This window comes from Schistocerca serialis, chromosome 12 (assembly GCF_023864345.2).
Source record: "Schistocerca serialis cubense isolate TAMUIC-IGC-003099 chromosome 12, iqSchSeri2.2, whole genome shotgun sequence".
Taxonomy (NCBI): domain Eukaryota; kingdom Metazoa; phylum Arthropoda; class Insecta; order Orthoptera; family Acrididae; genus Schistocerca; species Schistocerca serialis.
In genome coordinates, this window is record NC_064649.1 from 25345728 (window position 1) to 25365623 (window position 19896).

Here is a 19896-nt window from a genome sequence, read left to right on the forward strand (position 1 = left end):
ATTTTATGTTGCTATTGGTATTACCATACATTCATCTGACCAGAAATCCTAGTCTTCTTTCCATTTCATTTAACTGACCCCTAGCACATTGTAATATATTGATTATTCCTTGTTAGTGTTACCTTGAAGCTGTGAGAAAGGTCATCAGTCCCCTAGAACTTAGAACTACTTAAACCTATCTAACCTAAAGACATCACACACATCCATGCCCGAGGCAGGATTGGAACCTGCGACCGTAGCGGTCGCGCGGTTCCAGACTGTAGCGCCTAGAGCCGCTCGGCTACTCTGGCCGGCTTTGGACAGCTTTAGAAGCGTTGATTGTCCCTGATGGGTTCTTTTACTCAGATGATATTTAATTACTATTTCACGTTGGAAGTCGCCGAGCTTCGTGACCGTCCCCCTCTGCTGTTGCTGCCTCTGTGCTGACAACAGAGCACTCTCGGCCTCCTTTTGTACTGGCGGGTCCTCCTCCCGTCTCTTCTAGTGCTCAGTCCGCGCTACGTGGGTATGTCCAGATGCACTCATGCTCATAAATTAAGGATAATGCTGATACATGGTGAAACAACGCTCTGGTGGGCGGTTTGCGGGTTTAAATCACCTCGGGGTATGACCATGCGGTGCCTTTGACCTGCGGTCGTCGCACGGTGGCGCTGACAGCAGTCCACATACGCAGACGTGTGTTAGTGCATGTCAGAGTATGGTGCAGCGAGTAAGTGTGCAGACGTTTTCAGACGTGCTAATAGTGACTGTGTGCTGAAAATGCCTCAAAGAATACACATTGATGACGTTATGAGGGGTACTGGAGGCTGGTCAAACACAGCAGGTCGTAGCACGGGGCCTCCGTGTGCCACCAAGTGTGATCTCAAGATTATGGCAACGATTCCAGCAGACAGGAAACGTGTCCAGGCGCTACAGTACGGGACGTCCACAGTGTACAACACCACAACAAGACCGGTATCTCACCGTCAGTGCCCGCAGAAAGCCACGGAGTACTGCAGGTAGCCTCGCTCGGGACCTTACCACAGCCACTGAACAGTTGTCTCCAGACACACAGTCTACAGACGACTGAACAGACATGGTTTATTCACCCGGAGACCTGCAAGGTGCATTCCACTGACCCCTGGTCACAGGGGAGCCCGTAAAGCCTGGTGGCAAGAACACAGTACATGGTCCAGAATCTCATTCTGGAAACATTCCCCAGGCTGTGGCTAAGCCATGACTCCGCAATATCCTTTCTTTCAGGAGTGCTAGTTCTGCAAGGTTCGCAGGAGAGCTTCTGTAAAGTTTGGAAGGTAGGAGACGAGGTACTGGCAGAAGTTTAGCTGTGGGGACGGGGCGTGAGTCGTGCTTGGGTAGCCCAGTTGGTAGAGCACTGGCCCGCGAAGGGTAAAGGTCCAGAGTTCGAAGCTCGGTCCGGCACACAGTTTTAATCTCCCAGGAAGTTACCGTACATGGTTATCGGAACAGTGGTCCCAGGTTTATGTTCACGGACGAGTCCAGGTATAGTTTGAACAGTGATTCTCGCCGGGTTTTCATCTGGCGTGAACCAGGAACCAGATACCCTCTTAATGTCTTTGAAAGGGACCTGTATGGAGGTCGTGGTTTGATGGTGTGGGGTGGGATTGTGATTGGTGCACGTACACCCCTGCATGTCTTTGACAGAGGCACTGTAACAGTTCAGGTGTACCGGGACGTCATTTTGCACCAGTATGTCCGCCTTTTCAGGGGTGCAGTGGGTCCCACCTTCCTCCTGATGGATGATAACGCACGGCCCCACCGAGCTGCCATCGTGGAGGAGTAGCTTGAAACAGAAGATATTAGGCGAATGGAGTGGCCCGTCTGTTCTCCAGACCTAAACCCCATCAAGCACATCTGGGATGCTCTCGGCCGACGTATCGCTGCACGTCTTCAAACCCCTACGACACTTCAGGAGCTCCGACAGGCACTGGTGCCAGAATGGGAGGCTATACCCCAGCAGCTGCTCGACCACCTGATCCAGAGTATGTCAACCCGTTGTGCGGCCTGTGTACTTATGCATCGTGATGATATCCTATATTTATGTCGTGGCACATGCGCAGGAAACAGTGGCGTTTTGTAGCACATGTGTTTGGGGACGGTTTTCTCAACTTATCACCAATACCGCGCACTTACAGATGTGTGTCGTGTGTGTTCCCTATGTGCCTATGCTATTGGCGACAGTTTTGTGTAGTGACATGTTGCATGGCACCACATTCTGCAATGATCCTTAATTTATGAGCATGAGTGTATTTTTGATCAGACTGCGTATTTGTAAATAATGTGAGAATGCTCCTCGTCTTCGACAAGGAAATCAAGGACAAAAATGTGTGTTTGTTAGCCGTTGTTAAGTGGGCTGCGTGCTCGCACCCCCAGTGGCTTACCTTGAACTCGGCTTCGAGCCGCTCCAGCTGCTTGGCACTGTACGCTTGGCGGGGCTTCCGGTCCAGCCCCGGCTTCCGAGAACGCCTTCCAGAGGGCTTCGGGGCTGCAAGGTGAGGAGGAAATTAGTTACGGCTGGTGTGAACGGGTCAGTAGTACATAGCTTATACGGTTAGCTTCAGCGCTCAAAAGACAGCAGATTTATTTATTTACCATTGTATGGAACAAGAATTTCCAGAAGGCTTTTGACACTGTACCACACAAGCGGCTTGTAGTGAAATTGCGTGCTTATGGAATATCGTCTCAGTTATGTGACTGGATTCGTGATTTCCTGTCAGAGAGATCACAGTTAGTAGTAATTGACGGAAAGTCGTCGAGTGAAACGGAAGTGCTTTCTGGCACTCCTCAAGGTAGTGTTACAGGTGTAAGTAGCGCTCTATATGAAAATCACTGACTGTGCTGTGTGCAGTCTGAGGCTGGTCGGCATTGTTGCAATATTTGCTATTGTAGTGTTGGGCAGTTGGATGTGAATAGAGCGTAGCGTTGCGCAGTTGGAGGTGAGCCGCCAGCAGTGGTGGATGTGGGGAGAGAAATGGCGGAGTTTTGAGAGCGGACAATCTGGACGTGTGTCCATCAAAGACAGTAAATTTGTAAGACTGGATGTCATGAACTGATATATATATATATATATATATATATATATATATATATATATATATATATATATATAATGACTTTTGAACACTACTATGGTAAATACATTGTTTTTTCTCTATCAAAATCTTTCATTTGCTAACTATGCCTATCAGTAGTTAGTGACTTCAGTAGTTTGAATCTTTTATTTAGCTGGCAGTAGTGGCGCTTGCTGTATTGCAGTAGTTCGAGTAATGAAGATTTTTGTGAGGTAAGTGATTCATGAAAGGTATAGGTTACTGTTAGTCAGGGCCATTCTTTTGTATTCTTTTGTAGGGATGGTTGAAAGTCAGATTGCGTTCGCTAATAATATTGTGTGTCAGTTTAGTGTTGATCAGAATGAGTAAAGAGAGATATGTCTGAGTACGTTCAGTTCTGCTCAGCTGTTTGAAAAGCAAATAACGTAAGAGGTTTATCACCACAGTAATTCATAAATTTTTCAAAGGGGACCTTTCATACAGGGCCTCTGTTGTCTGTTATCTACGTGTCAAGGAGACAACCTTAGCAGCCCTGTTAGGTTGTTCGCAGATGACACTGTCACTTATCGACTAATAAAGTCATGAGAACATCAAAACAAATAGCAAAACGATTTAGAAAAGATATCCGTATGGTGCGAAAATAGTCAATTGACCCTAAATAACGAAAAATGTGCGGTCATCCACATGAGTGCAAAAAGGAATCCGTTGAACTTCGGTTACACGATAAATCAGTCAAGTCTAAAAGCCGTAAATTCAACTAAATACCTAGGAATTACAATTACGAACAACTTAAATTGGAAGGAACACATACAAAAATGTTGTGGGCGAGGCTAGGCAAAGACTGATTTTGATTGGCAGGAGACTTAGAAAATGAAACAGGTCTACTAAGGAGACTGCCTACACTACGCTTGTCCGTCCTCTTTTAGAATACTGCTGCGCAGTGCGGGATCCTTACCAGGTAGGATTGGCAGAGTACATCGAAAAAGTTCAAAGAGGGGCACCACGTTTTGTATTATCGCGAAATGTGGGACAGAGTGTCATTGAAATGATACAGGATTTGGGATGGACATCATTAAAACGAAGGCATTGTTTTTTTTGCGGAGAAATCTTCTCATGAAATTCCAATCACCAACTTTCTTTTCCGAACGCGAAAATATTTTGTTGACACCGACCAACATAGGGAGAAAGAAATGGCTCTGAGCACTATGGGACTTAACATCTGAGGTCATCAGTTCCCTAGAACTTAGAACTACTTAAACCTAACTGATCTAAGGACATCACACAAATCCATGCCCGAGGCAGGATTCGAACCTGCGACCGTAGCGGTCGAGCGGTTTCAGACTGAAGCGCCTAGAACAGCTCGGCCACACCGGCCGCCCTACATAGGGAGAAACGATCACCACGATAAAATAAGGGAAATCAGAGCTAGTACGGATGGATATAGGTGTTCGTTCTTTCCGCGCGCTATGCGAGATTGGAATAATAGAGAACTGCGAAGGTGGCTGGATGAACCGTCTGCCAGACACTTAAATGTGATTTGCAGAGTATCCATGTAGATGCAGATGTGCAAGAGTAATATACAGAAGAACGGAAAGGAGGACTGAGGATTTGTTAGATGACCATGACTTTGGCTGTAGTAAAGGTAGGCACCAGAGAGGCAATTTTGAAGTTGCGGTTGATAATGCAAGCAAGGCTAAAGAAAAATCGACTTGGAAAAAGCGTTCGACAATGTCAAATGGTGCAAGATGTTCGAAATCCTGAGAAAATTAGTGGTAAGCCGTAGGGGTACGATACGTACAATAGCAAAGTACCAAGTACGAAGTGCTCGGATTAAAAATGGTCTAAGACGAGGATGTAGTCTTTCGCCCCTGCTCTTCAGTCTACTCATACATCGAGGAAGCGATGGCAGAAGTGAAACAAAGGTTCAACGGTAGAATTAAAATTCAAGGTGAAAGGATATTAATAATGAAATTCGCTGATGATATTGCCATCCTCAGTAAAACTGAAGAAAAAGTACAGGATCTACTGAATGGAATGAACATTCTAATGAATACAAAATATCGATTCAGAGTGAATAGAAGAAAGATGAGAGCAATGAGAAGTAGCAGAAATCAGAAAAGCGAGAAAGTAAAATCGGAATTCGTGATCACAAAGCACATAAAGTTAACGAATTCTGCTAACTAGGTAGCTAATAACCCATAATAGATGGAGCGGCAGGACATAAAAGACAGACTAGCGCTGGCAAAAAGAAGATTCTTGGTCAAGGGAAGCCTACTGGTATGCTACATACACTATGTGATCAAAAGTATCCGGACACATGACTACAAATGACTTGCAAGTTCGTGCCGCCCTCCATCGGTAATGCTGGAATTCAATATGGTATTGGCCCACCCTTCAACTCTCGCAAGCATACGTTCAATCAGGTGGTGGAAGGTTTCTTGGGGAATGGCAGCCAATTCTTCACGGAGTGCTGCACTGAGGAGAGGTATCGATGTCGGTCGGTGAGGCCTGGCACGAAGTCGGCGTTCCAAAACATTCCAGAGGTGTTCTATAGGATTCAGGTCAAGGCTCTGTGAGGCAAGTCCGTTACAGGGATGTTACTGTCGTGTAACCACTCCGCCACAGTCCGTGCATTATGAACAGGTACTCGATTGTATTGAAAGATGAAATCGCCATCCTCGAAATGATCTTCGACAGTGGGAAGCAAGAAGGTGCTCAAAACATCAATGTACGCCTGTGCTGTGATAGTGTCACGCGAAACAACAAGGGGTGCAAGGCCCCTCCATGAAAAACACGACCACACCATAACACCACCGCCTCCGAATTTTATTGTTGGCACTACACACGCTGCTAGATGACGTTCACCGGGCATTCGCCATACCCACACCCTGACGTCGGATCACCACATTGTGTACCGTGATTCTCACTCCTCACAATGTTTTTTCACTGTTCAGTCGTCCTATGTTTACGCTCCTTACACCAAGCGGCGCCGTTTGGCATTTATCGGCGTGATGTGTGGCTTACGAGCAGTCGCTCGACCATCAAATCCGCCTCCTGCCTAACTGTGATCCTGATGCAGTTTGAAATTCGTGAGTGATGGTCTGGATAGATGTCTTCCTATTACACACTACGACCCTCTTCAACTGTCGGCGGTCTCTGTCAGTCGACAGACGAGGTCGGACTGTGCGCTTTTGTGCTGTACGTGTCCCTTCACGTTTCCAGTTCACTATCACATCGGAAACAGTGGACCTAGGGATGTTTAGGTGTGTGGAAATCTCGCGTACAGACGTATGACATATAAGTGACACCCAATTACCTGACTACATTCGAACTCCGTGAGTTCCGCGGAACACCACATTCTGCTCTCTCACGATGATATGGAACACTTGGCAGTAGGTGGCAGCACACTGCACCTAATATGAAAAACGTATGGTTTGGGGGGGGGGGGGGGGCGGTCCGGATACTTTTGATCACATATTGTAGCTATCCGCGCTAATCTTTCTTGCACCAGCCTCTTTATCGCACCTACCGCGGCCTACATCCACTTGAACCTCCTTACTGTACTGAAACCCTGCTCTCGGTCTGCAATTTTTACCACCCCACCACACTTCCATGCCTTATCAAGCTGACAGTTCGTTGACGTCTTAGGGTCTGTAGTGATGATGCTATAGTGTACGGGAAGTTGTCGAAGTCGTGTGGTTGTAGGAGCATACAAGAAGACGCAGACAAAATATCTAGCTGCAGGCATGAATGGCAGCTGGCCCAAAATGTGGAAAATAAGTTAATGCGGATGAGTAGGAAAAACAGAACCGCAATGTTCGAAAACAGCGTTAATAGTGTCCTGCTTGACGCAGTCACGTCGAGTAAAATATCTAGGCGTAAAGTTGCAAAGCAATATGAAATGGAATGTGTAAGGACTGTTGTTGGGAAGGCGAATCGTCGACTTCAGTTTATGGGCAGAAGTTTAGGAAAGTGGGTTCATCTGTAAAGCAGACCGCATACAGGATGCGAGTGTGAACCATTGTTGATTTTTTTTTCGTGTGACATAATCACAAATGAAAAATTTTCGAATTTTTTTACCTTTGGTTGTAGTGTGAGTCCTTGCTTCTTGCCAAATTTCACGATTCTAAGTCGACGGAAAGTACCATGTAGATTCTGATGAATGAATTAGCGAGTATCAAAATACGTGACACAAGTGGCCATATACAGGGCTATTACAAATGATCGAAGCGATTTCATAAATTCACTGTAGCTCCATTCATTGACATATGGTCACGACACACTACAGATACGTAGAAAAACTCATAAAGTTTTGTTCGGCTGAAGCCGCACTTCAGGTTTCTGCCGCCAGAGCGCCCGAGAGCGCAGTGAGACAAAATGGCGACAGGAGCCGAGAAAGCGTATGTCGTGCTTGAAATGCACTCACATCAGTCAGTCATAACAGTGCAACGACACTTCAGGACGAAGTTCAACAAAGATCCACCAACTGCTAACTCCATTCGGCGATGGTATGCGCAGTTTAAAGCTTCTGGATGCCTCTGTAAGGGGAAATCAACGGGTCGGCCTGCAGGGAGCGAAGAAACGGTTGAACGCGTGCGGGCAAGTTTAACGCGTAGCCCGCGGAAGTCGACGAATAAAGCAAGCAGGGAGCTAAACGTACCACAGCCGACGGTTTGCAAAATCTTACGGAAAAGGCTAAAGCAGAAGCCTTACCGTTTACAATTGCTACAAGCCCTGACACCCGATGACAAAATCAAACGCTTTGAATTTTCGGCGCGGTTGCAACAGCTCATGGAAGAGGATGCGTTCAGTGCGAAACTTGTTTTCAGTGATGAGGCAACATTTTTTCTTAATGGTGAAGTGAACAGACACAATGTGCGAATCTGGGCGGTAGAGAATTCTCACGCATTCGTGCAGCAAATTCGCAATTCACCAAAAGTTAACGTGTTTTGTGCAATCTCACGCTTTAAAGTTCTTCTGCGAAAAAAACGTTACAGGACACGTGTATCTGGACATGCTGGAAAATTGGCTCATGCCACAACTGGAGACCGACAGCGCCGACTTCATCTTTCAACAGGATGGTGCTCCACCGCACTTCCATCATGATGTTCGGCATTTCTTAAACAGGAGATTGGAAAACCGATGGATCGGTCGTGGTGGAGATCATGATCAGCAATTCATGTCATGGCCTCCACGCTCTCCTGACTTAACCCAATGGGGTTATGTGAAAGATTCAGTGTTTAAACCTCCTCTACCAAGAAACGTGCCAGAACTGCGAGCTCGCATCAACGATGCTTTCGAACTCATTGATGGGGACATGCTGCGCCGAGTGTGGGAGGAACTTGATTATCGGCTTGATGTTTGCCGAATCACTAAAGGGGCACATATCGAACATTTGTGAATGCCTAAAAAAACTTTTTGAGTTTTTGTATGTGTGTGCAAAGCATTGTGAAAATATCTCAAATAATAAAGTTATTGTAGAGCTGTGAAATCGCTTCAATCATTTGTAATAACCCTGTATTTTCATTGTATTGACTTAGTACCTTGACTTTTTTTAAATTGCGAAGGGACCGTAGACCTTAATATGTGACAGAAATTTCAACTTGATACGTCTACTCGTTCCCGAGTAAAAGGTCTTGAAAAGTCGGACGGACAGAAATACAGAGAGGACAACAAAGTGCCGCGCGGGATTAGCCGAGCGGTCTCAGGTGCTGCAGTCATGGACTGTGCGGCTGGTCCCGGCGGAGGTTCGAGTCCTCCCTCGGGCATGGGTGTGCGTGTTTGTCCTTAGGATAATTTAGGTTAAGTGGTGTGGAAGCTTTGGGATTAATGACCTTAGCAGTCAAGTCCCATAAGATTTCACACACATTTGAACATTTTTTTGACAACAAAGTGAGCCTTTGAGGGTCTCGTTATTACCAACTGAAGTGTGGCACCCGTTTGTCAGTTATTTCGAATTGCAGGCTTCAAGTCATCGAAAAACAGGCAATGTTCCAGAATTAGCCACTGTGCTTCAAAAACTGTGAACATAGCTTTTCCTATGCGGGGATTACTGGGTTGTTGTTTCCGTTTCGTGCTCTGGCGTTTGCTTTCTGATTCAAACTGAGGAACTCATTCTTGACGTCCAGTGATGACTCATTTTAAACACTACATTATTTGTTTATAGTTCATTTAAATTTCTATAATTTTTTGCTTTAAAATTTTCGCATATTGATACTAAATTTTCTATATATGTAAAGTGTGCTGTACTGGAGGTTTAAGTTCTTTGCATTGTATATGAATAATGTATGTAAAATACTATGCAAATTGTTTACTACGTTAAATAATTTTCTGATGTATTTAAAAATATTTGTGTGTATAACTGTCCATGTTGATGTCAGTTTAACCGTTGTAAGTAATGATCACGCGTAGGAGCAATGTAAGAAATAGGTGTTACGTAAAAACCAGTGTGCTTTTGTTTGAAACGGAGGTGGATCTTGGGAGTGGAAAAGGTGGCAAGGGCGAATTGGCGCGCTACCTAGAGCAAGGGCGGGAAGTAAGTCACACAGTCTGTAGGCAGCAGTGACTGAGGCAACACCCTTGTGGAGCAGGAGAAGCTTTGCCTGCAAATTTCCACAAGAATGCCTCGGATGAAGACTGCAAACGGCTTACGGCATAGCTGCGAGTTGTTGAGCTGCTGTATGTAAGACTGAACGACGCCAAGAAGAGAAACTGAGTCGATACAGCAAGATACCGTACTGTGGGTAGTGTAGCCGCCATAACTGCTCGCCACACTCAAGCCTACAGCTACCAGATAAGATTTTTCTTTGGTATTTTACTTTTGTACAGCGTGAACCATTAATTCAAACTGTGTTTTATTAGTGAATAATCATTCTTCAACTTTAAAGAAAATGGTTCACCCTATTATTTCATCCTAATCATACACCTATATGGGGTTCCATCCTGCTGTTTGATTAATTCGAGTGTCCTGTTCTACATACTTATGAAGTACCAAGTTAATATAAAGAGGCACCATTCAAATTGTTTCTGTGTAAATAATAAGATGTATGCATGAGGGTAATGAAATTACGTCTCACAAGGGGAGGCCGCCAATTGTGAAATTCAGATTCGATTCGTACTGCGCATAATAAAAGCTCATGGCCAGAGGTGTAATGTGGCAAAGCACCAAGATGCACTTCTCAGCCGTTGTCGAGAAAATCGACAGTTAAAAGAGACCGTTGCGGTGAAACACTCTCTACGATTAATGATTTTCTACAGCGTCGTGGCGCAGCGGTAAGCGCTCGGGTTCGTAATCCGAAGGTCGCCGGATAGAATCTTGCGCCATGCAACCTTTTTTTTGTTAGCATTTGTTTTTTGTAATTCAAATATATATATATAATTCCCGGCAATCAGTTGCAACAATTATGCATATAATAAGTTGTTCAAAGTTGTTTGTCGTGGAAAACTGGCGACTTCGAACATCATTATGTTTTCCGCAAACAAAGTTGTATTTCAAAAATGTTATTAATTGTCTTGTCGATTTTCTCGACAACAGCTGAGAAGTGCATCTTGGTGCTTTGCCACGTTACACCTGTGGCCATGAGCTTTTATTATGCGCAGTATGAATCGAATCTGAATTTCACAATTGGCGGCCTCCCCTTGTCAGTAGTGGAAGAGTTAATGTAATTTGCGCATCATAAAATTAAAGAGTTCATAAATATTTTCATCTTGAGCAATAGTTAAAGAAAAGGCCTCTTAGTTGTTTCACTTAAAAGCGTAATGAAAATTTTAATTAGAGTAATAACACATCCATGCTTTAGTACACTACAGAAAAATAAAGTTAAACTATTCTTGTTTCAAAAGTTTTCCTAACTATTGTAAAAAGTTATAGTAAAAGTTTGCTAACGTAAAATTCAGTCAGAGTGAAGCAAAGTTACTAGAATCTGTTAAATGACTATACAGAGTTACTTCAAAGAGTAATAGATTTTGAAATTAAATTCCAGTAAGAAAGTGGTTTTCTTGAAGTGTGCTTTAGTGTCCAACTATTTTAGTATTTAAGTTTTTTAGTTATAGAAAGTGCTTTTCTACAGGTCCCCCATGGCCAAATTTTTTTAGCTTCCTTGAAGTTATCTACTGGGCTTTTCCTCCTTTAAAAACGTAATGTATAAGGGTGTAGTAGTCAAATAATTCCAGTGTCTACACCAGCATTGTTTACGTGGAGTAACATTTATTTGAAGAAGCGACTTAAACAGTAGCAAGAAAGTAGGCAAAATTCATACTTCTGCTTTTCCAATACTTCACTGTTCCATTGCCTGGATAGACTGGCAACCGTTAGTACTTATTTTAAACCACTAAATGAACCTCGGACTGAGTTGTCCTAGCTTCAATGTACTCGTAATATTATTCATACCGCATTTCTTCCAGCTACTGTGTAAGATCTGAGGAAATGAACTGAATAGTCTGATTTACTTATCCATTAGATATAGCACACGATCAAATCCTGTAAAAAGGGTAACTATATTGATTAGCTTTTCCTATTAAAAGAACTATCCTCCCGTAGTGTGCTTCATTTGGAAGCTAAATTTAGTAAGAGGGTTATACGTGGCAACATAAAGACAGGGTTTTCTGATATTTAGGTAAAAGCATACTAAATTACAGCAGTAGTGGTAGGGTTATAAGGTAAAATATATGCCGTCGGACAACTGTCTCTATCCACACTGTACTAAATCATATCAGAAAGGATACATTCGTTGAACGAAACATTTTATTAAAAATACTTTGGTGATCATCTGTACGCCGCAAAATAAGTATTCTTCTTAACGAAACGTCGTTTCAGACTGAACCTAAGGGCCTAATGACAGTGTCACCAACTACTTGCAGTACACGCTTTCGACTTATTTGACGGTGCAGTGCAATTTCGTACACACGTAAATGAAATAAACAATCTACTAACAATGATTTGGTAACAATACAAATCACGTAACGTAAATTTTGTTTTCCAAAAAAATAACTTTATTCTTTATTTAAGCACATGTTGGAACTGTTGACCATGGGTTGAAAGGTACATTTGCAATCGCCGTTCGAAAGAGTGATGAACAGAAGTAACCACAGTGGATGACATGGTAGGGTACGCACTGGCGATTCGACGACACATATCGTCTTGCGTAACTGGGGATTCGTCACAGAGAGAGTCTTTGAGCGCTCTCCAAAGAAAGAAATGGAGAGGAGACAAATCGGGGGGACCTCGCAGGCCGTTTGGCAACAGAAATCCGTCATTTCCAACGTCCAGGAACGTAGTCATTCAATATTTGGTTTGCAACACTGGACGAGTGAGCTGGACAACCGTCGTGTTGCAGCCACGTACACTTCCGTGTATCCAGTGGTACCTCTTCTAGAAGAATCGGCAGGATGTTCGTCAGAAAGTGAGCGTGCGAATGTCCATTCAGAACGCGTGAGATGAAGTGAGGTTCCACAATGTAGTTTCCTATGGTGCTCCACCATACGTTTACGGTCCATGGCCGTTGATGTTGTATCTGACGAAGCCAGTGCGCATTTCCTGCTGCCCAGTAGTGCATCTTATGAAAATTTACACTAGTGTGGTTAGTAAACGTCGCTTCATCGGTAAAGGGCTCACTTGGGAAAATCGTAGTTTCGACGAAGTGCTGGGCTCTGCCTGTACATCTGGTGGTGGTTTTTCGGCTGAATGGTAACCGGAATCTGCAGATGTTTATTTTTTTTCTTGTTACTTAACGATACATTTTATTATATTGTTACGACGTAGGTAAATTAGATGCCAATTATTCTCGAATAAACACTGCATGGGGGCTTATTTATATAGAATGCAAATAATTTTAATTTTAGTAGCTGAATGTCCGGCTACGAAGTCTCGTAACCGGTTGGCCCTGACTAGTATTAGTACGCAATCTGACTGCATAAAATAACAACCAAGAATGAAAGGAAGTTTCCGTTAACACAATTAATTAATTAAGTCCCCAGCAACAATAAAGCTACGAAACAAAAACTACGAACAACAAAGCCCAAGTGTAACTGTTCTGTGTGTGGAAGTGTGATTCAACGTACACATCTGGCACGATTCTTCCTCAAAAAGACAAGATATTTTAAATACCATTTACACTGAATTAATTAAAAAAAACTGAAATACTATACTTGCACATAGAAACCAGAATTACGCTCTAATACATGAACAGAAGCCAGATGCTTTGTTGACTGAACCTGTGACCAAGAGGCATTATTGTGTAAGACATTTGAAATAAAAATAAAAAAATTTATTACCTTCATATATATTGACGAAACATACACTCTGATCATTACAACGTCCGCAATCGAACAGCATCGGCTGTCTAGCCCATCAGAACAACTGCGTACAACATGCTCACAACTAGTCACGGCTACATCGGAACTCCTACTGCCCACTTCTCAATAAGCACTCTCCACCACGACTTCTCGACAAGAACTGCCAGTGGAGGCGGCTGAATAATACTCTTTGGCGCAATCTCTGGCGCTGTGACTCAGTGTAGCCACCTTTCAACACTTTATTCACGTTGAAAAATGCAACACTAGTACTCTTAGCACTAAAACACACACGGTCACACTCCGCGTATTTCTAATATCACAAAGCACAACACTGACTGAAGTGCGTGGTAACAGCCAATAATCGCAATTGTTCACTTTTTATCACTTCCAAATTATCGCGACGATTGTAACTTTCAAACTGACTACCTGGCTGCAACTCTGCTTCCCACATATATAATGTGGCTCGGTTCTTTCGACAACATTCGCTGCCAGAATGTTCGTTTCCAGACTTTTATGGAGTGTGAACAAATACCCACTGTGAAAGCGACAAGCCAATATGTACCTTACGACGTATAATATAAGGGCGAGTTTCCAAAGATGACGTCATCCGGCAATTTACGCGTGTGGAACTTTTATTGTCGATTCCGTTTCTTTCTAGTGCATTCAACAGGGGGCCTATATAGTAACAATGCGTTTTTAGGAATCTTCTCGAAAGTCACTATTACCGGAGATATACACTTCAACAGTAACTATTACGACGTTATTAGTAAAAATATTGTTACAAGACTCGTAACAATATTTTTACTGACAAAATACTATGAATTACTATTATTAATACTTCACAATCAAGCGAGCACTCTCATTATCATCTTCACACTTGCACTTGCTACAACTAGGACGTTTTACTTATTCATTCTTCAGTCTTTACATTCCTGCTTCTGAATGTAAACTAGCTTCCTATTCGACGAATAGACCGTATTTATAACGCTCCGTATCGAAGGTTTTCTGTCCCACGTTCTGTGAAGAGTCGTGGACGGCCAACCATTCAGCGGCTACTGGTAGTTACACCGTCCTTTGCCTCTTTCCGTAGATGCTCACGACAGTAGCACGTGACATTCGATCAGTTTCGTTGTTTTCGAGATACTCGTTCGCAGGTTCATATCTACACCAACATCTCCAAGCCACCTAATGGTGTGTGGCGGAGGGTCTTTCGGACCACTATCTGAACCCTCCAACCCTGTTCCACTCGCGAAGAGTGCGTGGGAAGAATGATTGTCGGTAAGCCTCTGTATTGGTTGTAATTTCTCGAATTTTCTCCTCGTGGTCAATGCGGAAGATGTATGTGGAGGTAAGCAATATGTTGTCCGGCTCCTCCTGAAAAGAGCTGTCCAGAAATTTCAGTAGTAAATTTCTCCATGATGCACAAAGTCTTTCTTGTAGCGTCTGCCAGTTGAGTTTGTTTAGCATCTCCGTAACGCTCTCTCGCCAGCTAAACGATCCCGTGACGAAACGTGCTGCTCTTTGTTGGATCTTCTCTATCTCCTTTATCAGTTCTGTCTGACGGGGATCCCAGACAGATGAACAATACTCAAGAATCGGGCGTGGGAAGAATGATTGTCGGTAAGCCTCTGCATTGGTTGTAATTTATCGAATTTTCTCCTCGTGGTCAATGCGGAAGATGTATGTGGAGGTAAGTAATATATTGTCCGGCTCCTCCTGAAAAGAGCTGTCCAGAAATTTCAGTAGTAAATTTCTCCGTGATGCACAAAGTCTTTCTTGTAACATCTGCCAGTTGAGTTTGTTTAGCATCTCCGTAACGCTCTCTCGCCAGCTAAACGATCCCGTGACGAAACGTGCTGCTCTTTGTTGGATCTTCTCTATCTCCTTTATCAGTTCTGTCTGACAGGGATCCCAGACAGATGAACAATACTCAAGAATCGGGCGTGGGAAGAATGATTGTCGGTAAGCCTCTGTATTGGTTGCAATTCCTCGAATTTTCTCCTCGTGGTCAATGCGGAAGATGTATGTGGAGGTAAGCAATATGTTGTCCGGCTCCTCCTGAAAAGAGCTGTCCAGAAATTTCAGTAGTAAATTTCTCCGTGATGCACAAAGTCTTTCTTGTAACGTCTGCCAGTTGAGTTTGTTTAGCATCTCCGTAACGCTCTCTCGCCAGCTAAACGATCCCGTGACGAAACGTGCTGCTCTTTGTTGGATCTTCTCTATCTCCTTTATCAGTTCTGTCTGACGGGGATCCCAGACACATGAACAGTACTCAAGAATCGGGCGAACAAGCGCCTTATAAGCCACTTCTTTCATGGATGAGTTACATTTCCTTAAGATTCTTATAATGAATCTGACTCTGGTGTCTGTTTTTTCCCACTACCTGTATTATATGGTCATTCCACTTAAGAGCGCTCTGGACAGTTACGTCTAGATGTTTTACTGCAGACGCTGTCTCCAGCTGTTTGTCATCAATCGTGTAGCTGTACAGTGCTGGATTTCTTTTCCTATGTTTGTCCAGTATGTTAGATTTATTTACGTTCAGAGCCAACTGCCAGAGCCTGCACCATTAATCAATTCACTGCAATTCGTTCTGCACATTCTTACTACACTCCTGGAAATGGAAGAAAGAACACATTGACACCGGTGTGTCAGACCCACCATACTTGCTCCGGACACTGCGAGAGGGCTGTACAAGCAATGATCACACGCACGGCACAGCGGACACACCAGGAATCGCGGTGTTGGCCGTCGAATGGCGCTAGCTGCGCAGCATTTGTGCACCGCCGCCGTCAGTGTCAGCCAGTTTGCCGTGGCATACGGAGCTCCATCGCAGTCTTTAACACTGGTAGCATGCCGCGACAGCGTGGACGTGAACCGTATGGGCAGTTGAAGGACTTTGAGCGAGGGCGTATAGTGGGCATGCGGGAGGCCGGATGGACGTACCGCCGAATTGCTCAACACGTGGGGCGTGAGGTCTCCACAGTACATCGATGTTGTCGCCAGTGGTCGGCGGAAGGTGCACGTGCCCGTCGACCTGGGACCGGACCGCAGCGACGCACGGATGCACGCCAAGACCGTAGGATCCTACGCAGTGCCGTAGGGGACCGCACCGCCACTTCCCAGCAAATTAGGGACACTGTTGCTCCTGGGGTATCGGCGAGGACCATTCGCAACCGTCTCCATGAAGCTGGGCTACGGTCCCGCACACCGTTAGGCCGTCTTCCGCTCACGTCCCAACATCGTGCAGCCCGCCTCCAGTGGTGTCGCGACAGGCGTGAATGGAGGGACGAATGGAGACGTGTCATCTTCAGCGATGAGAGTCGCTTCTGCCTTGGTGCCAATGATGGTCGTATGCGTGTTTGGCGCCGTGCAGGTGAGCGCCACAATCAGGACTGCATACGACCGAGGCACACAGGGCCAACACCCGGCATCATGGTGTGGGGAGCGATCTCCTACACTGGCCGTACACCACTGGTGATCGTCGAGGGGACACTGAATAGTGCACGGTACATCCAAACCGTCATCGAACCCATCGTTCTACCATTCCTAGACCGGCAAGGGAACTTGCTGTTCCAACAGGACAATGCACGTCCGCATGTATCCCGTGCCACCCAACGTGCTCTAGAAGGTGTAAGTCAACTACCCTGGCCAGCAAGATCTCCGGATCTGTCCCCCATTGAGCATGTTTGGGACTGGATGAAGCGTCGTCTCACGCGGTCTGCACGTCCAGCACGAACGCTGGTCCAACTGAGGCGCCAGGTGGAAATGGCATGGCAAGCCGTTCCACAGGACTACATCCAGCATCTCTACGATCGTCTCCATGGGAGAATAGCAGCCTGCATTGCTGCGAAAGGTGGATATACACTGTACTAGTGCCGACATTGTGCATGCTCTGTTGCCTGTGTCTATGTGCCTGTGGTTCTGTCAGTGTGATCATGTGATGTATCTGACCCCAGGAATGTGTCAATAAAGTTTCCCCTTCCTGGGACAATGAATTCACGGTGTTCTTATTTCAATTTCCAGGAGTGTATCTTCTAGCGTTGCTACTTTAGTACTGACAACTGCATCATCTGTGAATAGCCTTAGCATCTGACGCTTTCTACTAAATCACTTATATACGTATTGTAAACAGCAACGGTCCTATCACAATTCCCTGTGATACTCCAGATATTACCTTTACATCTGCCGATTTAGTTCCGTTAAGACCTGTTGAGTTCTATCTGAAAGAAATCTTGATTCCAATCGAAGGTCTGCTCCGATACTCCGTAAGCTCGTACAGGGTGTTTAAAAAATGAACGGTATATTTGAAACGGCAATAAAAACTAAACGAGCAGCGATAGAAATACACCGTTTGTTACAATATGCTTGGGACAACAGTACATTTTCGGGCGGACAAACTTTCGAAATTACAGTAGTTACAATTTTCAACAACAGATGGCGCTGCAAGTGATGTGAAAGATATAGAAGACAACGCAGTCTGTGGGTGCGCCATTCTGTACGTCGTCTTTCTGCTGTAAGCGTGTGCTGTTCACAACGTGCAAGTGTGCTGTAGACAACATGGTTTATTCCTTAGAACAGAGGATTTTTCTGGTGTTGGAATTCCACCGCCTAGAACACAGTGTTGTTGCAACAAGACGAAGTTTTCAACGGAGGTTTAATGTAACCAAAGGACCGAAAAGCGATACAATAAAGGATCTGTTTGAAAAATTTCAACGGACTGGGAACGTGACGAATGAACGTGCTGGAAAGGTAGGGCGACCACGTACGGCAACCACAGAGGGCAACGCGCAGCTAGTGCAGCAGGTGATCCAACAGCGGCCTCGGGTTTCCGTTCGCTGTGTTGCAGCTGCGGTCCAAATGACGCCAACGTCCACGTATCGTCTCATGCGCCAGAGTTTACACCTCTATCCATACAAAATTCAAACGCGGCAACCCCTCAGCGCCGCTACCATTGCTGCACGAGAGACATTCGCTAACGGTATAGTGCACAGGATTGATGACGGCGATATGCATGTGGGCAGCATTTGGTTTACTGACGAAGCTTATTTTTACCTGGACGGCTTCGTCAATAAACAGAACTGGCGCATATGGGGAACCGAAAAGCCCCATGTTGCAGTCCCATCGTCCCTGCATCCTCAAAAAGTACTGGTCTGGGCCGCCATTTCTTCCAAAGGAATCATTGGCCCATTTTTCAGATCCGAAACGATTACTGCATCACGCTATCTGGACATTCTTTGTGAATTTGTGGCGGTACAAACTGCCTTAGACGACACTGCGAACACCTCGTGGTTTATGCAAGATGGTGCCCGGCCACATCGCACGGCCGACGTCTTTAATTTCCTGAATGAATATTTCGATGATCGTGTGATTGCTTCGGGCTATCCGAAACATACAGGAGGCGGCGTGGATTGGCCTCCCTATTCGCCAGACATGAACCCCTGTGACTTCTTTCTGTGGGGACACTTGAAAGACCAGGTGTACCGCCAGAATCCAGAAACAATTGAACAGCTGAAGCAGTACATCTCATCTGCATGTGAAGCCATTCCGCCAGACACGTTGTCAAAGGTTTCGGGTAATTTCATTCAGAGACTACGCCATATTATTGCTACGCATGGTGGATATGTGGAAAATATCGTACTATAGAGTTTCCCCGACCGCAGCGCCATCTGTTGTTGAAAATTGTAACTACTGTAATTTCGAAAGTTTGTCTGCCTGAAAATGTACTGTTGTCCCAAGCATATTGTAACAAACGGTGTATTTCTATCGCTGCTCGTTTAGTTTTTATTGCCGTTTCAAATATACCGGTCATTTTTTAAACACCCTGTATTTCTTCCATGAAACGGCAATGCGGGACGGTGTCAGATGCCTCACTGAAATCAAGGAACACGGCATCAGCCTGGGCGCCGCTGTCCACTGCGATGTGGACCTCGTGGAGGAACAGAGCGAGCTGAGTTTCGCAGGATCTCTGTTTGCGGGAGCCACGTTGATTCTTATGGAGGAGACGTTCATTTTCCAAAAACGTCATAATCCTTGAGCATAAAACATGTTCCATAAGTCTACGTCAACGATGTAGGTCTGTAATTGTGTGGATCTGTCTTACGCCCTTTCTTAAAAACGGAAATGGCTGCCCTTTTTTCCAGTCGTTAGGTACCTTTCGTTGCTCAAGCAATCTACGATAAATTGCTCCTAGAAGGGGAGCAAGTTCTTTCGCGTAGTCTTGATAGTATCGTATAGATAACTGATCTGGTTCTGAAGCCTTTCCGCTACTAAGCGATTGTAGCTGTTTTTCAAATTCCATGATCGGTTATCTCAATATCTGCCATTTCGATGTTCCTACGTCGACCGAAAGGAGGGACAGTGTTACGACCTTCCGCGGTGAAACAACTTCGGAAGACCGAATTCAGTATTTCGGCCTTCTCTCTGTTATCTTCCGTTTCGGCGCCGGTGTAGTCGCTGAGAGAATGAATAGATGATTTTGACCTACTTACTGATTTTACATACGATCAAAATCTCTTAGGGTTTTTACTCAGGT

The 19896-nt window shown here is 44.8% G+C and overlaps 1 protein-coding gene across 1 annotated transcript in view; it reads right to left on the reverse strand.

The window, feature by feature from the left end:
- LOC126428368 (motor neuron and pancreas homeobox protein 1-like) overlaps window positions 1–19896 on the reverse strand; it is a 144292-nt gene that overhangs the window by 13983 nt on the left and 110413 nt on the right. Inside the window, exon 5 of the mRNA XM_050090297.1 lies at window positions 2400–2503. Within this exon, the coding sequence (XP_049946254.1) occupies window positions 2400–2503 (104 nt within the window). The remainder of the gene's footprint in view (window positions 1–2399; window positions 2504–19896) is intronic.